At 42.7% G+C, this 18139-nt stretch overlaps 1 protein-coding gene across 1 annotated transcript in view; it reads left to right on the forward strand.

Annotated features, from left to right (window-relative positions):
- LOC104396253 (general transcription factor II-I-like) overlaps nucleotides 1–18139 on the forward strand; it is a 50893-nt gene that overhangs the window by 15365 nt on the left and 17389 nt on the right. The window contains exons 9-15 of the mRNA XM_010006071.1: nucleotides 669–725; nucleotides 3276–3338; nucleotides 4916–5017; nucleotides 7448–7513; nucleotides 10240–10423; nucleotides 12146–12204; nucleotides 12662–13963. Of these exons, the coding sequence (XP_010004373.1) occupies nucleotides 669–725; nucleotides 3276–3338; nucleotides 4916–5017; nucleotides 7448–7513; nucleotides 10240–10423; nucleotides 12146–12204; nucleotides 12662–13963 (1833 nt within the window). The remainder of the gene's footprint in view (nucleotides 1–668; nucleotides 726–3275; nucleotides 3339–4915; nucleotides 5018–7447; nucleotides 7514–10239; nucleotides 10424–12145; nucleotides 12205–12661; nucleotides 13964–18139) is intronic.

Raw genomic sequence — 18139 nt, forward strand, 5'->3', positions numbered from 1 at the left:
TTCCTGCTGTGAGCAGTTCCCTCTCTCCATGTAACTGCAGGAGTGCCAGAGCATTAAGCAGTAGGATTTTAGGGGTGTTAATTTAATCTTTTAAGTGTGGTTTGTGTGCTGCTTTCTGCAACAGCCTTTTTAAAGCATCCCCTATATGGCCATCAGAAGAGCTGTTCTGGTGAAAAGCAAACAACCTTGAAGTGTCATAAATTATTTTAATCTCTCTGAAGTTGCCTGTTTAATCTAGATGGAAGTTTTAAAGTCAGAAAGGACTCCCACAGAACACAAATTTTAACAGAGAAAAGATTTAGCTGATGAGAAATTAATTGAAAAAGGGCAGAACCATCAACATTTGGTGTTTTAAAATGAGCTTGTGAACACCAGAAAAAATGAGAAGCTGCTGTTCTGCGTGAATCCCCAACATCAGTCCAAGAATTGCACATCCCTGCCATTAGCTCCTCAACATCTTTATTCTGTTGAGCTGGATGAGTGAGGATTTATAGCTATTTTTTGGTTAATATTTCACACATTCCTGCCTAAATTCAACATTACAGAAAGTATGAAACAAGCAGGTGATATATGAAATTAAGAGTTACTTGGCAAATTACTCACTGGACTGGAAAAATGTCTTTGTTGTGAGACATCATTTAAAAACTGTTCTCTTTGTTCTCAAGCAGGTCCTTCTGAAACATCAGAGGTGGATGGAAAAATTGCTCTTGGAAAAAGTTACACAGGTAGATCTTTTAGTTGTATTTTTCTCTCATCTGTTTTGAACTGGATGAGTGAGGATTTATAGCTATTTTTCTGTTAATATTTCACACATTCCTGCCTAAATTCAACATTACAGAAAGTATGAAATGAGCAGGTGATATATGAAATTAAGAGTTACTTGGCAAATTACTCCATGGACTGGAAAAATGTCCTTGTTGTGAGACATCATTTAAAAACTGTTCTCTTTGTTCTCGAGCAGGTCCTTCCAAAACATCAGAGATGGATGGAAAAATTGCTCTTGGAAAAAGTTACACAGGTAGATCTTTTAGTTGTGTTTTTCTCACATCTGTTTTGGAAATGGGAATGTGTAAGTTTTACTTTTCAGGGCTCCTTCCTGATTTGAAGTCAGAGTTTAGGCTATTGCAACTTAAACTTCAACAGACAGGAAAATTTCAGTTCCCTCAATTTTCAGATGTCCGAGGAGAGAGACATAAAGAAGGAAATCTCATTTCTAAATTCAAAAAGGAACATCAGGTTGATCACAAAAGCACTAATCATTTGTGTAAGTTGAGGTGTTTCTCATTACATTTAGTTTGTTTTTTAATTGTTTATAAAGTTTAATAAACTTCTGCCTATGTACTGTGAGTACAGCCTGAAGTTTTTTTCAGCTATGTGTGAGGTGAGTGGGTATGTACAGACCATAGTATATGGAAAGCCTGTGTTGAGTAGGAGTTACTTGCTATAGCTAAACAGTATCTAAAATAAGCAATCTGTGTTAAAAATACTGCTTTGCCCATTTGCAACCACTAGAGAATATTAATCTGCATCTCAACCTGTGAACCTCTTCAGAAGGTGGCAGTGCTGCTGCTATCATGAATTTAAGATTCAGAACTCAAGCCTTCTGGATGTTGTTCATGTGAACACTATAGTCCTGGATTTTTCACTTGCAAAAAAATCCTTGCTTTGAATAGTTTGTGTTAAAAGTCCCTTTTATGTTTTTAAGACGGTGTGGTTTTTAATTTGTCTAAAGGAAGCCACCAGGAATCTGAGTGCAAAGAAGACACAGATGTGGAGATATCAACAGATGGTTAGAGAAATTACCATTTCCTCCTAATTCCTTCTTTTCATTTCATGTGCTTTGCATTTGCTACCCAGCACTCCCTCTGAATGACATCAGATCACCATTTGATATTTTCCATGAACAGGATGATATATTGACTTAGCTTCAATGTACTCCAGCTAAGGTGTCTCAGGAGACACTCCTACACACGACATTGTGTGAAGATCCAGTAGAGAGACAGTGAAGAACCATGGAAAGGGGAGACTCCTTCAGACTTGCTGGATCTTCACACAATGTCGTGTGTAGTAGAGAGACAGTGAAGAGCCATGGAAAGGGGAGACTCCTTCAGACTTGCTCCCAGAATTACATCCTATTTCTAGTTTATACAGATCTGAAAGGAGATAGTGTTCAAACTCATAGAATCACAGACTGGTTTGGGTTGGAAGGGACCTTAAAGATCATCTAGCTCCAACCCCCTGCATGGGCAGGGACACCTCCCACCAGCCCAGGTTGCTCCAAGCCCCGTCCAACCTGCCCTTCAACACTGCCAGGGATGGGGCAGCCACAGCTTCCCTGGACCAGGGAAGCCTCCCTGGCTAGCCTCACACTACAGGATTTTTTCCTAATGTCTAAGATAAATCTCCAACTCCAACCAAAAACCCCAACTTTCTCAACCTGTCTCCAGAGCAGAGCTGCTCCATCCCTCGGATCATCTTTGTGGCCTCCTTTGGAGTCACTCCAGGAGCTCCATCTCCTTCTAATGTTGAGGGCTCCAGAACTGAACACAGTACTCCAGGTGGGGTCTCATGAGAGCAGAGAAAAAGGGAAGCAGCATTCCTCTGGCAGAAAAATTAGAATGTATTCCTTCATACACTACTAAGTTTTAAAATAGTTTCCAAGATAATTGGCTTCACTTTTTAAACTTCACTGCAATTCAATGCAAAGTGCCCTTTCTCCCACCAAGTATTTATAGGCCTAATCCTATTTATTATGTTGGTACAGAGGAGCCCAACAAAAGCATTGTGATTATAAATTTCCCTCTCATTTTTCACTCCTGGCCTTGCAGCCTGTTAAGGAAATCATGACAGTGCAACAACTATGACTCTGTACAAATTGTAAAGAAAAATACATCAGCAGTAGGGGCACACAGCCTTTGTCTTCAGTAATCCTTGATAACAAAGGGAAAGAAATATTTATGATTGTATTAATCCTATTAACCCCAGAATAAGGAATTTCCTACTGTCATTAATGCCAACTCTGCACTGCTGCACATGCAATTTAGCAAGTATTAATCCCCACCTCCTTCCCCTTGCCTGGAATTGCTTAAAGGCTTATGGCAAAATAGCTTTGCTTCTGTGGCTGTTGCATGCTGTGAATGCAGAACATTTCAGTGAGCCAGGGGCTTCTTTGTCAAGTGTTTAATACAAAATCACTGAGTGTTTGGTTAAAAATCTTGTCTGTGTGTCCATCATTCAGCAGTCCTCTTTATTTTATTTTTTTTCCCCCCCTTCAGATTCTTCCCAGCATAGTTCTTCAGAAACAAGTGAGGATCCTGAGGTCGAGGTCACCCTTGAAGGTTGGTTCTCCAGACCATTAATTTCAGCCCACTGGGCATTTTTAGGTCAACAAATGTTTTGCAGTGCCTGCGTGACTTGGCACTCAGTCAGTAGGGGTATGTGCCAGTCTTGGCTGCAGTTGGGATTGTGCACTGCTTGGTAAACATATCTAGTCCAGAAGTGTTATAAAACTACAGTATACTGAAGCATATTGGAATTTCTGGGCTGGGTTTGAAACGATGTATCAGAGTTTTGCATCTTTCACATTTTTTTTAAGCATTGTTAATGAATATTCAGTGTTTAACAGCCATTAATCCCAATTTTCAAAAGATTTTATGGTAGTAATCTGAAGAACATGTTTTATAAACACACTAGTTAGATTGAATTTCTAGTTAACACTAGAATTATAACAAATGGTGTGTTAGAGGTGGTGTAAGTGAAGTTGCAATTTATTTGTTTAATATTGACAATTATGAGATGAAAAGCCTTTATACCTGCCAGCTCCCTTTCTCACCTAAAAGGCACTAAAGCAACTCACCAGTATCCATGTAGTTTTCATGCCTAGAATATTGGTTTGGGGTCAGCTGTATTTCTTTGTATTATTTTTATATTATTGTAATTCTGCTGGGGAATGACATGTCCTGTAACTGCTTTAAAACACTCCTGGGACTGACCTTGGCAGTGCTTGCTTCCGAAGTGGGTAAGATCAAGATCCACCAAATAAGCAATTTAGAAATTAGGCAATACATATTAGAACAAAGTTGATACTTCTGGCATTGCTGTCACCTTTTAATAACCATGCAGTAAAATAATTCTTATATTGCCTTAACAGAAAAGGTACTAAGAGAATAGTCATTGCACTGTGGATATGTAAAGGCCTTTACCACAAGGGTAAAAATGCTCTGAAAAAGTTTTCTCTCACAGAATATACTACAACTGCCTGCATGTAAGAGATGTCAGTATGTTATATTATTCTTCCTAAGTGATCTGTATCCTTTCTGACCTGGGCAGACTCTATTCTGTATGTGAAATTATAATTTTCTTTGTCTGCTTTAACCATTTATTTTCCCTAATGCTGCAAGAACTGGTTATTGGACAGTCTCAGGAACTCATTACCTGGTAGGGAAGCCAGTGTTTGGACTGGGAGGTGACTGACTACTAAGTAGCATCTCACTGAACAATACCTGGGGGTGGCAGTTTTCCCCCTCTGTCTGTGTGGTTTTGAGGGAGGGCTGACCTGCCACATGAATTTCAGTTACATCCATCAGTTTTATGTTGGTTTGAAACTGGTTTTAGCACCTTTGAACTCTTGAAGATAAAACTTAAGGTACCATGTTTCAAGGACACTTCCAACACGTTGTATTCCTGAGGAAGCACAGCAGAACCTTTGCTTTTTGCCATTTTAAGCCTTGTACTGGCTCTCCTAAGCATAATTGTTCCTACATAGGCCAGCTCAGACAAGGAATTTGTTGCAAAATTTGATGCCCTATTCAAGCACAGTTCAGTATTTGCATTAGAGCTTGGAAGTTCCAACCAGTTCAAACGTTCCTCATGAACTCTCTGCCCACAAAATCAGTGATATTTTGGTTTCTTTAAGATGATGATGAGTACCTGCCTCCCAGCAAGAAACCTAAGAGCACAGAGTCAACTAATGAAGCTGGCAATACTGGGAGATACAGAACAAAAGAGTTCAGTTTTGGTAAGATACAATTTAAAGATGCTTTTTGTCTCTTTGCTTTGCTTTATAAAAAGGTACTGAACAGTTTCACACTGCAGCAGTGAGACAGGCCAGTGCCAGTGTTGATTTAAGAGCCAGAGGCTCTTTGTAGCTGTGTTGCAGCAGTAGCAGCGGCATAGGCTGCCTCTGTTTCTCATTATTTAAAGTAGCCATCTAATCAGGCACAGCAAATAATAAGCCTAGATTTTTGTAAGCTGATTATTTTGGACAAGACAATTGGGCTGAATTCACCAGTGTTACTGAATTGTGGCAAACCTGGGGTCAGGAGCCTGGGCAGCAGCTGGTCTGTCTTCATGCATTCTGTGAGCAGTGAAGGTGTGCTTCATTCCAGATACCTGCCAACCCCTCTAAATTTTGAACTGTCACCTGATTTGGCAATTTATTTATGAAATGCAAAAAACAGTAAGCTGATAATAATGGGAGCCAGTTTATTGTTTTTATGCCTGTATTGTGGTGTATTTGATTACTAATCCCTCTAGTGTTTCCACTGGAGGGAGAAGGGGCATGGAAGTAGCTGCTTGAAAAGATCCTCATGGAATATTTGGCCAGTGATTGTGGGGTTTGGTATCTGGAAAAATGAAGCCTTGGCAACTTAATGGCTCATGTAGGAACAGTGAGCATTCCTGATTAGCAGAGGGAGACCAGGCTGTGTGGTGTCAGCAGCTTCTCCTAAAATTGCAGCAACAACCAATATTCAGAACAGTATTATTGATACACTTCTAGATGGCTGCTCTGTATTATGGCCTGACATTTTTTCTGGCTGTTTTCCCTTTGACAAAAGGCAGCCTGAGTTTTAGAGGAGATTGTTCTCTGAGTCTGCCTCTGAGGCTGTTGAGCTGAAGAGATTTCAACTCTGACACATTCCTGTGAGTTACAATCTGGACTCACTCAGGTGCCTTTCCAGACCCTTCTCCCAGGACAGTCCATATGTGTTCCCCAGCTCTGTTGAGTAAAGCAGGGTTTCCCCATTAGGCTAGTAAATTCTGACTCATGTTTTCCTGACTCTTCCTGGTGAAGCTACTGCTGATCCATCCATTGTTCTGTAAGTGAACAAAAACGCAGTTGGTGGTGGTGCTGGAATCAGGAAGGCTTCATCTGGCTCTGCATCTGCAAGTAAAGGGGGAAATAACACCCTGAACTCAAGACATGTTGAAGAAGCTGTGCACTACAGGGTAACAGTAAAAAGGGTGGAGGAAGCAGTTATATAGATTCCTCCACACAGATGTTATTTCACAATATAAACAGGTTAGTTGGTATATGTGCTATGCCAGGTAACCAGAATGAAGAGTTTTTGTGAATGCAAGACAATGTGCCAAAACACCCTTCCCCTCTAAACAAGGTCTTATTTTTGCCCACATCTGAAGCATGCTTTCCTCTTGATATCCATGAAATTATGTTTTAAAAAAATATAAGCTTAAAAATGGCTACCAAAGTTGTGTATACTGGCTTGAGAATGAATATTTAAACCCCTTTTGATACAGACTCTCCATTTTGCTTCTTGTCTGATGTAAGAACTTTATGGCAACTGGAAGTGTAGTAGTTTAAAAGGCCTCATTTTTTGACCTCTGTAGCTACTAGATTTCAAGTCTTTGGTGTAAGAAATAAGCTGTAAGTAGACTTGCTTATTAACTTGTTCTTGAAAGGCCAGCCAGCATCTGGTACCATCTACAAAAGAGTTGTGGTGTTTTCCTGGAAGTATTGAAATAGGACAAAAAGCTGTGAAAATGTGTGCTCTCTGTCACAGGCAGAAAATGAGATGTTAATGTTCAGCCATTTAATCCTGCTCTCTGTGGAACAGGATTGGATTTGGATAACTTCTGTCTTGCAGCCTGTATCTTCTTTCAGAAATAGGATTTATGGGGATGTTTTGCAACATCAGGAATTGGAGAAATACTGGATTAAGGCAGAGGAGGGCATGATGGCTCCTAACCCAGATAGTTGTGCAGATCTGCACCAAAACAAGTTCATATACTCACTGGAAGCTTTATCAAGCTTCACTAATTAAGCTTTTCAACTCCCAGGCTGAGATAACTGTCAACAGTGGCTGCAAACTGATTTTAGCTCTGATGATAGTGAGAACTGCTGGCCCAGCCATCAAAGATAAACCATTTTTGGGAGTTACTTTAGCCTGGTTTATGGTTACTTTGATTTTTTTCTAAACTTAGTTTGACATCTGCATAAGTTTTGCAGGTAATCATATATATTTTATCTCCTTTTTCTTTCTGAATGTATCCATGTATTTCAAGGTATAGCCTTGTACTGTACTCACAGGCATCCATGTGCAAGTGAGGTGTAAAAGCAAACTGCAGATTTCAGTTAGTGCTACATAGACTTTACAAGAGAGTCTCAATTTTGTTTGTAGTCTGACCTGTCCCCCTCTTTCCTTTGCAGATAAATGGAATGCAAGAATTACAGAATTGAGAAAGCAAGTTGAAGAGCTGTTTGAAGAAAAATTTGGTATGTGTTCTGCTCCTCTCCAAACAATTGCCTCTAGTTGTACATCACAGCTCTGTGTGCATCTGGTTGTTGGTTCAGGAGCACAGCACCAAAGGGTTAAATATTATTGGAAGATTTAAAACATGGGAAGTAGCTTTTTTTTTTGATGAGCAGAATCATTTCAAAATTTGATGTCTGTGTTTGGCACTGAAGTGTGAAACTTGATTTTATTTTTCAGCTGTGCTCAGTTTCCTGGAGCCCCAGTGGGCTCATGTCTTGGGCAGCCACATCTGAGAGAACTGGCCTTTTTGTTGTAATTACACTGAGTCCTTGAGTGAAAGAATCTTTTTTAAATGGCTCTGGGGAGAGGTTACCACTGATTGGTTGTTCATTTCTGATGATGATTGATTTGCAGTGAAGCAACAATTAGATGTTAATGGTTCTTGGAGAGAGAAGGAAACACGTTAGACTTTGGAATTTGACTCCAGGTGCTGCACCTAGATATGTTTTGTGTCCACATATCACAGGCTTAAAACAGCAATAGCAAAAAGTTGAAAATAAATGGTTGTGCTCCTCTGCTGTGAAAAGTGGAAGTGCTTTCAGGATGGACCTTGTCATTTGGAGTTATTCCATGGTCTGGATATGACTGTCATCTGACACTTAAACAGCCCACTGAAAGCAGCTCAAACCAAATGAAAACACTTCAGGATTTTAATTGCTCTAGAAAGGAGCATCATTCTTGGTGAATTGCTTTAATTTTGAGTGGTGTTTGCACATAGGCAGCCTAAAATTCTGTGGAGTCTGTTGAGTAGGAAGCTATTCCTGACTTGCCATAGCAGACCATATGGTGTTAAATTATCCCCTTTTCCCTGTGGATGACAATGTTTCATTGATTCACAAACCAATTCCATATCAGTTTCAATTTCTTTCTATGTGTATGAACATGCAGTTTCCTATGTACTGGAACGAGTTATGAATGTCCAGAATTCCCAGAATGCTCCTTAGATTTGTTGGCTTCTGGAGCTCCAGAGTGTTTTGGAGTGTCCATTACAACTGGCATGTCAGAAAATGTATTTATTTTTGTGTTTAGATGTAAACTAAATGGGACTGATTTTTACTGTAAATACAAAATAGTGGCTCACAAATACAGACTTAATTGATAAAAAGAAAACCTCTAATCACTAGGTTTTCTCTACAAGAATGTGAAAGGTTTCAAGTCTGAGAAACCTCCCTGCAAGCTGCAGTGCTGATCATGTCCTTCAGCTGTCTGAAGAGTGTTTGCTAAAACACATGCTGATTTATGAGAAATAGACTCTCACTGGTAAAAACATACCTGCTGTTATTTATTAAACAGACAGGATTTTTGTTACTCTGTAGCTGTTCTTACTTGATGTTGTGTAGTGATTTAGATTTTAGGGGTGTTCTTGATCTCTTTTCCTGTGGCCAGTTGTGCCCCAAACACTCTTTTCCCTCTGAAGTTTGGCTGCTGAATTTGTGATGCTTTTTGCCACAACAGCCTCCAGGGCTGAGAATAATTTTCTTAATTTCTTGGAATTATGAACCCAGTAAAAATCTGCTGCAATGACTGACTTGATACACAACAGCTCTTCTGGTGAATGTTGACGTTCGGTTCCTATCAGAATACAAGACTTAAGATACAAACAGTATTTTCAGACCTTCCCTGCTTTGTGATAAGCATACCTAGAACTGTTCTGCTTCCACGTGGTTGCGACAGGAGGTTGCCCAAATGTCTTTAAAACCTAAAATGTTTTATTGCTTTTTGTGAAGTAATGTGTGGGTTTTGTATCCACTGATGCCTGAACCACTGGCCGCTTTCACCTTACGTTGCTTGAAGTGCCCCAAGTAGTTTTGCTTTCAGAAACCCTATCCCAACATCGTTGTACACTTACTTGGCCTCACTTGCCTTAAACTATTTTTTGCATCTAATTTCCATAGCAAAACAAGAAAATGTACCAAACAATTTGCAGACCAGTCAGATGGTACTAGAGAATTCTCGTTGCATGGCCGAGAAAATTAACGTACCCTTGTGAGTATAAAGAAATCAGCCCTCTTGGTATTTGCAAACCATCCTGCCATTCTCCAGTGTTTGGCAGCCTGATAGGTGTGTTGGTATGATTATGGTCCTCAGAATTTAAACAAATACATTGGAGGTTATTTTCCAGCTGTAGGTGAATCTGTTACTTGCTTTTCATTTGCTTCACATACTTCATGAGTAGGGCCATGCTTTTTTCGAGGGGGTTAGAAGTGTATTGTTTGTTTCACTAGTGATAGCTTAGATTTCTGAAATGCCCTGAAGCTTTGGGAATTCACTCAGACTAGGGCATGTGTGTGCCCTTCCTCCATGGAATTAATGACTCTTGTAACCCAACAGCAGTAAAAAACAGAGCTAGTGAATTGAAACATGCTTGGTTTATAATTAAGTCCTAGGCTATTAAACAAACCCAAAATACTGTGAAGCTTCAGTCTCGCAGGTGCAGGCTCTGTTATTAAATTATTACAGAGTAAAGGGAAAAGAGGAGAATCTGCATCTGTGTGCAAGTCTGCAGCTTGTTTACTGTGCCTTAGAGTGCTGTAAAACAAACCCCTCCCCGATATGAGTGCTTGTTTGAATGTGCTGAGGGGGTTCTTGCCTCTCTGCTGATTCAAACGTTTCTCAGGGTGATATCAAACATATTGAGTAGAGCCACAAGCTGGTCTAACGTTTATATTCTCCTTTTTTCTTAAAGCTAAAGCTATAAAAGCAACAGGTCCAGTGTCTATCCCATATCCACTCTTCCAGTCACATGCAGAAGACTTGTATGTGGAAGGGCTGCCAGAAGGAGTTCCCTTCAGGCGGCCATCCACGTACGGCATCCCTCGCCTCGAAAGGATACTCCTGACAAAGGAGCGGATCCACTTCGTGATCAAAAAGTAAGGAATCTTGCATTTTTATCCCTGCAGTACTTCATTGTTCCCTGCTGGCTCCACTCTCCTTCCTTTTATCTTCAAGGATTTCCCAAGCTGGTCTCTACTGATGCGCTGCTTTGCAGGACTGATGAGTGATTAGTCAATGTTCACTCTAACAAATTGTTTGTCAGGTCACCAGGGCAGCACAGTGGTGGTTGAGGTCTGGACAGATCTCTTCAATAGGACAAACTTATCATGGGCAGATCTCTTTGTATTGTTTTCATCTCTGTGGCTGTGAGCCATGTTGAAAGCCATTGGCTTGGGGATGGTTTTTGCTATCTGAGGATGCTGGCCTAAATTTCAGCTTGTGCTTTTATTTGTGACTTGCTGGAGTGTTGTCTCAAGGTGCCTATGGTCCTGTCTGTATGTAGCATCTTCCAGGGCAGGCCTGAGGCCAGAAGGGCTGCTGGTTGCTGTGGTTTAGTTGGATGTGTGTCCTTGGTGTGTCTGGAGGTGAAGCAGATACAGTGTGTATGAAGGGACACCCTAGATGTACATAGAAACTGCTTGAGGGCTCCTTTGCCTGCCTTAGCCCCTTTCTTGCCTTGGTGTCTTTCCTAAAAGAGCCCTGACATTAATTTCTACAAGGGCAGGTGGGATGGAAGGGAGCATGGGTGAATCCTGAATTCAGGATATGCACGGAGAGATTCTGGAATCTGTGGATGCCAAGTGCTGGATCTCAGAGCTGCAGAGCACTTGGAGATCCAGCTGTGGGTGCAGCTGGGGCAGACCCACATGCAGCTTTGGCAGTGGGTGGATGTTTGCCTTTGTTATGGTTTAGTGCTTTCCCTTCAGGCAGATGTGATGTTTGACACCACAGATGGGCACTTAGAGTTTAAATGAAGCTTCTCTAACAGCTGAGGTTTTACTGTTGTTCACTGGCATAGGACCTAATCCAAGAGTTTTCCAAGTGGACAGGAATTGGCTGGTTGCAGTGGTCAGGCTCAGAAGTGGTGGTGGTCACAGCCTGTGCCTCTGTGTCTGCTGCCTTTAGCACAGATGCTGACTTCTCAAATTTGAGAGGTGTGTTCAGTCTGTGTCATCCTAATGCTTGCAGATAACCAGAGAAGAGGAAGAAGAGTAGATCTACATCTTGGCTCACAAAATCAGACACTGTGCATGGATTTTAATATTTCTGTAATGCTGCCACCTGCTCTGCTCAGATTTGTCTTAGTTGTTCACAGTAGTTAACTTGTGCTGTTCACCAGTTTGGTAATGTGTGGTAACCAGAGCAGCTCAACAAACAGTTCAGCTCTGTAAGAAACATCAGAACTTTTCTTGTTTTTGTTGTTCTGAAGTGGGTAAGACTAGATGTGTTTGGGAAACAGAAATGTCTGCTTTGGGATTTTAATTTTTTAAAGGTGACATTTTCAATCTGGATCTTTGTTTCTGTCCAAGTATGTCTTAGACTTTGGAGATAATGTGATCTGTGTGTTGCATGAAATATTCTCCCTTGGGTGGATGTGGGTATTGGGCATGGAAGATGTTTTTGTCAGTAGGGTTCCAGCCAGCTCTTACAAACCTTTGTTGTTAATTGGAATTTAATGTTGGGGATTGTGGTGTCCCATTAAGTTGTTTTTTTTTCCCTGTTCCTTCAGTGGTAACTTGAGGCTGTAACTGTAGGCTGTGGTTTCTGGTTTATCAAAGTGTCTGTCACTGTTGAAGCATGTACCTTAAATCTTTTAGGCATGAGCTTTTGAATTTGGCACGAGAAGAGGCACCATCAGACATAGAAGCAGCAGGAGGTAGGTCTTGAAATGTGAGTTGTACAAGTACAGTATGATTTGCTGTTTGTCAGTCTGGGTGGTGACTACCATGTGCTTTTACTAAAATCACACTGCAAATAATTCCTCTTGTTTTGAATTTTCTTTAGCTACAACATGACAGCAATTTTTTGCTGGTTGTCTAAGCCAGTGTTACTAACACTCTTACCAACTAATTTGTTGTTACCAGGAGGAAAAACAGCTGTTAAGTCTGAGCTACAGAGAAAAGGCAATGGTTTCCATAGCTGATAGTTTACTGGGTAGGGAAGTATGTCATGGAATAATTGTTTATTTTCCAGGATTAGATTAACCCAAAATGCAGTAACGAACATGCTGCTTACGGCGACATTTATTCTTGTAGACTCTTGACTTGCTCGGATGATGGTCCAATTGTGTGACTCACTATTTCTTACACTTTAACTCGCTTGTATGTACACAGTTCCCTTCCAAAAATCATGCTTGGCTGCTACTTGTGAGATGGATGTGACAGTTCGAAGCCAGAGAGGAAGGGCAAAGTTCGTTTGTGATGGATACCTTTATGTATTCGATAGACCCAGCCGAGCCGGGGACGGTGTTAAATTCTGGCGTTGTGAGCAGAAAAACTGCAAGGCCAGAATTCACACCAGGAATGGCGAGTTGATCAAGATGATCCACCAACATTCCCACTTGCCTTCGCCAGCCAATGTTGAGGTGAAAAAATTTCTGACGGGCATAAAGCGGCGAGCTGAGGAAACCTTGGAGGGTGCAACCGAAGTGATTAACTCGTGCGTGTCCAGCCTGAGGTCAGAGGTTCAGGCTGTGATTCCCAAAACAGAAGCTTTGCGGAAAACCATCCAGCGAGCACGGAATCAATTGGAGGCAGCACCTTCAGACCCAGCAAGCATGGATTGCCTGGTGTTACCCAAGGAATATAAGCTCTATTCACCCACACCAGGCGTGCAGGAGTCGTTCCTGTTTGGTGATTTTGGAGAAGGATGCAGAAGGATCCTAGTGTTTGGCAGAGCAAGCTGGCTGCAGATCCTGCAAACATCCGACACCTGGTATGTGGACAGCACTTTAGCAGTAGCTCCCAAACTCTTTGCCCAGGTCTGTGTGATCCTGGCAAGGCAGTATGGGGGTGTGCACCCAGTGCTGTACGCCCTTCTGCCAGACAAGGAGCTCTCCACCTACAAGAGGTTGTTTGATTTTATTAAAATCCTGGTGCTTAACAAATGGCCACAGTCCGTTTACTGCGAGTACGAAATGGTGATCATGCAGGCCATCAAGGAATGCTTCCCTGGAGCAGCTCTCAAAGGCTGCTTCTTCCACCTGGTTCAGAGTATGAGGAAGCATTTGGCATCAATACATGCCATTCAAGAATTTGACACAAACACTGAGTTTGCCCTGAAGGCCAACATGGTTGTGGCCTTAGCATTTGTGCCTGTCCCAGACTTGGGGGAATATGTTGATGCTCTGGAGGAGTATCTGCCCAAAGAGCATCATTGTCTCCTCAACTGGTTTGAGGACAGCTATGTTGGGCATCCAGATGGGACAAGGTGTAGCAGACAACCTCCTCTGTTTCCACCATCCATGTGGAATCTGTTTGACAGAACATGGAGCACTGAGGATTGCACTACCAACCATTCTGAAGCTGATCGTCACCTCCGAGCTAAATTGGGAATAAGCCACCCAACCATCTGGAAGTTCATCGATGGCCTCCGAAAGGTACAGAAGGACAGAGACACCTACCATGAACAGCTTGGTTTAGGCCACAGTCCTCCAGTCAGACTGAGGAAATACTGCAAAGCAGATCAGCATATTTCAGAGATTGTGTCTAATTATGGCAATAGAAGCCCTCTGGAATACTTGCATGCCATAGCTTACAACTATCAAATAGTTTAAGAAAATGTTGTTGATGTTTTACGGTTGCAATTTTTAACATTTCCAAATCTCACCACATGTATGTGAGCAGAAACAGGTCTGGGACAGTTCAGCTCAGCACATTGGGTTGGCTGTGATGAATTGTCCTGGACCCATAATACCATGGAATCATGGAATTGTCAGAGATGGAAGGGACCGCTAGAGATCATCTAGTCTAACTCTCCTGCTAAAGCAGGATCACTTGGAGCACATTCCACAGGATGCATCCAGGTGTGGGTCTTGAATATCTTCAGAGGAGGGGACTCCACAACCTCTCTGGGCAGCCTGTCCCAGGGCTCTGTCACCCTCACCATAAAGAAGTTTTTCCTCATATTTAAATGCAGCTTCCCATGTTCCAGCTTGTGCCTGTTGCCCCTCATCCTGTCACTGGGCACTACTGAAAAGAATCTGGCTCCATCCTCTATAGACGTATATTCTGATATACAGAAATTAAAATAATAGTGTTAAAAATGCTAGGAGATAATACTAAAAGTAACAATGAGGTAAAGACAGCTACACCAAATGAGCTGTGTGGTTTCATGTAGAGTTGTCCTGTGGAGAGTTGGCTGCAGAGTTGTCCTGTTCTGACAGTTTTCAAGTAGCAGTATGAAGGCCACGTGTTCTAGTGACTTCTTTGATTAGCACTTCAGATGCATGCTCCTACCTGTGTTGTCTCCATGGAGAACCCATGCAAAGGTAAAAGGAATGACCATGGAAAAACAAGACCACAAGAACAGATTTTTGTTCTGACTACACCCTTAAACTCATTTTCCCTGGAACTGGGAGGAAAAGAAAATAAATAGGAAAAAAAGCAAGTTTTGAAAGAAATGTGCCTTTGTGTGGGCCCTAGTTGTGAAATTACTTTCCTGCACTTATTTTCCTCTTCTTGTGGGATTGAATAGTAGTTGGATTCTACTGGTGCTTGAGCTTCAGGGCATTTTTTTTTAATTGTCCAAGTAAGCTGAGTGTTGAAAGCTTGTATGCCTGAACCAGTGGTAGCAAACAAATTGCTTCCAACCCCCTAATGCTAAGTGGCAACCTCAGCCTGGTTCAACTGTGAATTTGTAGTACCACCAGAGAAATTCTTAGTTCAGAGAGGGATGCAAGCATGCAAATGGTAGTACCTGCCCTACTGCAGCACTGTCATGTCGTGTTACATATTCAGTCCTCTGTTGTATAAAGGTGTTCTTTATTAAAAAAAAGTACATCAAAGACTGTACTGAAAGTGATCATTAAAAATTTAAATTAAGCAAAGAAATTATGTCTAAAGGATGTCTCTTTAACGTGTGTAGGAATTAAAGCTTTCCTGCAAAAAGCAGCCCAGGGAACTGGTGGTTAGTCTGAAGAAAAGGAGGCTGATGGGGAGACCTTGCTCTCTATGACTACCTGAAAGGAGGTTGGAGCAAGGGAAGGGTTTGGTCTCGTCTTCCAAGTGACAAGTGATAGAAGAAGAGGAAATGGACTCAAGTTGTGCCAGGAGAGGTCTAGATTAGATCAAGTGACAGATAAAATATTCTGTAGGCATCTTGGAGAAGTCTCATGATCGCTTGCTCACACGGGGGACTTGAACTTCATGGATGTCTGCAGGAAATACAGTCCATCAGAGAGGGAACTGTCCCAGAGGTTCCTAGAGTGTGAGGAGGATAACTTTCTGACACAGCTAGTGAGGGAGCCAACTAGGGAAGGGACCCTGCTGGAGCTGCTGCTTGTCAACAGGACTTGTGGAGAATGTGACAGCTGGAGGCCATCTGGGGCACAGCGACCAGAAAATGATAAGAGTTTTCTATTCTTGGAGAAGTGAGGAGGAGGGGGAAGCATAATTGCCACCTTGGACTTCCAGAGGGCAGACTTTAGCCTGTTTCAGAGACTGGCTGATAGAGTCCCTTGGGAGGCAGTCCTGAAGGGCAAAGGAGGCAGGAAGGCTGGACATTCTTCAAGAAGGAAGTCTTAAAGATGCAGGTGCAGGCTGTCCCTGTGTGCTGAAAGACAAGTTGGTGGGGCAGAAGACTGGCCTGGCTGAACAGAGATCTGGTTGCAACTCAGCTTTCAACACTGTTTCCCATGACATTTTCCTGGAGAACCTGGCTACTCATGGCCTGGACATGCTTTGCTGGGTAAAAAGCTGGCTGGCTGGCTGGCCCAAGGAGCTGTGGTGAATGGAGTTGTATCCAGCTGGTGGCTGGTCACAGGTGGTGTTTCCCCAGGGCTCAGTGTTGGGGTCAGTTTTGTTCAAGAATTTTATCAGTGATCTGGATGAGGGGATCAAGTGCACCCTCAGTCAGTTTGCAGGTTAAGTTGGAAGGGAGTGTTGATCCATCTGAGGGTAGAAAGGCTCTACAGGGGGCCTGGACAGGGTGTGTTGATGGGCCAAGCCAATTATATGAGGTTTAACAAGGCCAAGTGCCAAGTCCTGCACTTGGGACACAACAGACTCCAGACTTGGGGCACAGTGGCTGGAAAGTGCCCAGCAGAAAAGGACTTGGGGATGTTGATCGACAGCGGCTGAATATGAGCACTGGTGAGGCCAAACCTTGAATTCTGTGTTCAGTTCTGGGCCTTTCATGACAAGAAGGACATAGAAGGGTTGGAGCATGTCCAGAGAAAGGCAACAGAGCTGGGGGAGGGACTGGAGCTCAAGTCTTATGAAGGGCAGCTGAGGGAACTGGGGGTGTTCAGCCTTCTCAGTCTCTACAACTGCCTGAGAGGAGGTTGGAGCCAGGAGGGAATCAAGTCTCTTCTCCCAAGTAGCAAGTGACAGGACAAGAAGAAATGGCCTCAGGTTGTGCCAGGGAAAGTTTAGATTGGGTATTAGAAGAAACTCTTTCACTGAGAGGGATATTGAACATTGGAACAGGATGCCAAGTGAGGTAATGGCCATCCCTAGATGTGGTGCTGAGGGACGTGGTTTAGCAGTGGACTTGGTAGAGTTAGGTTAATGATTAGACTCAATGATCTTAAGGGTCTTTTTGAACCATAATAATTCTATGATATTAGAAAAAAATGATTCACCAAAAGGGTTGTCAGGCCCTGGCAACCCAGGTGAGTGGTGGAGCCATCATACCTGGAGGAATTGAAAAGCCATGTAGATGTGCTGAGGGATGTGGTTTAGTGGTGGCCTTGGCACTGCTGGGTTACCAGTTGGACTTGATGGTCTTGAAGGACGTAAATGATTCTGTGGTTCTATACAGGTTAGCCTAGCATTTTGTGTCTTAGTAGCATTCTGTTCCTTCCAGCACCAAATTTTACTATAAAAATAGTCTGTAGAGTAATGACCAAGTCTTAAACTTAACTGTACTCTTATGTGGCTTTTTTAATTAGCCCTTTTCCACGTTGTATTTAACATGGTTATACCAGTTATGAAGACAAAGCAGATAAGATGATTACATACTTTGCAAAGCCCCTGTAGCAAAGAAAACCAGTGATGAACAGTCACTTTGTGTTGCTTTTTTTCACTGATTCGTGATGGTGTGTTTGTGTCTGACCTCTGCAGCATTTCTGAGAGGACACAATCACAGAATGGTTTAGGTTGGGGCTTTTCAAGGCCATCAAGTCCAACCCCCCTCCAGGGAGCAGGGACACCCTCAACTGGACCAGGTTGCTCAGAGCCCTGTCCAGCCTGACCTGGAATGTTCCCAGGGATGAGGCTTCTACCACCTCTCAGAGCAACCTGTGTCTCTCATTGTATGCAATTATTTCCCTAATATCTAGCCCAGATCTCCCCTCCAGCACCTGTGAGAGCTGTCGGTAGCACCTCAGGGAACTGAGCAGCTGCCTCAGCCCCTTTTCCCTCAGTTTTCTCCCCCTTTCCCTCCTCAGCCGGGAGCTGGGCGGGCTCCAGTCCCCAGCAGGGGGGGAAAGGCAGAAGAAACACCCTTTTCCTGTGGGAAACAGGCTGGGTTTTGGGGCGGAGCAGCAAGAGCGAACCCTCCTCTTCCTCAGCGACTGGAGGGCGGGCAGAACCAGGAGGCGGGTTTCGCGGGCTCGCGGGCGTCTGCCCCGCTGCCGAAGGGATTAAAAA

This window comes from Chaetura pelagica, unplaced genomic scaffold, assembly GCF_000747805.2.
Source record: "Chaetura pelagica isolate M959 unplaced genomic scaffold, ChaPel_1.0 scaffold49, whole genome shotgun sequence".
Taxonomy (NCBI): Eukaryota; Metazoa; Chordata; class Aves; order Apodiformes; family Apodidae; genus Chaetura; species Chaetura pelagica.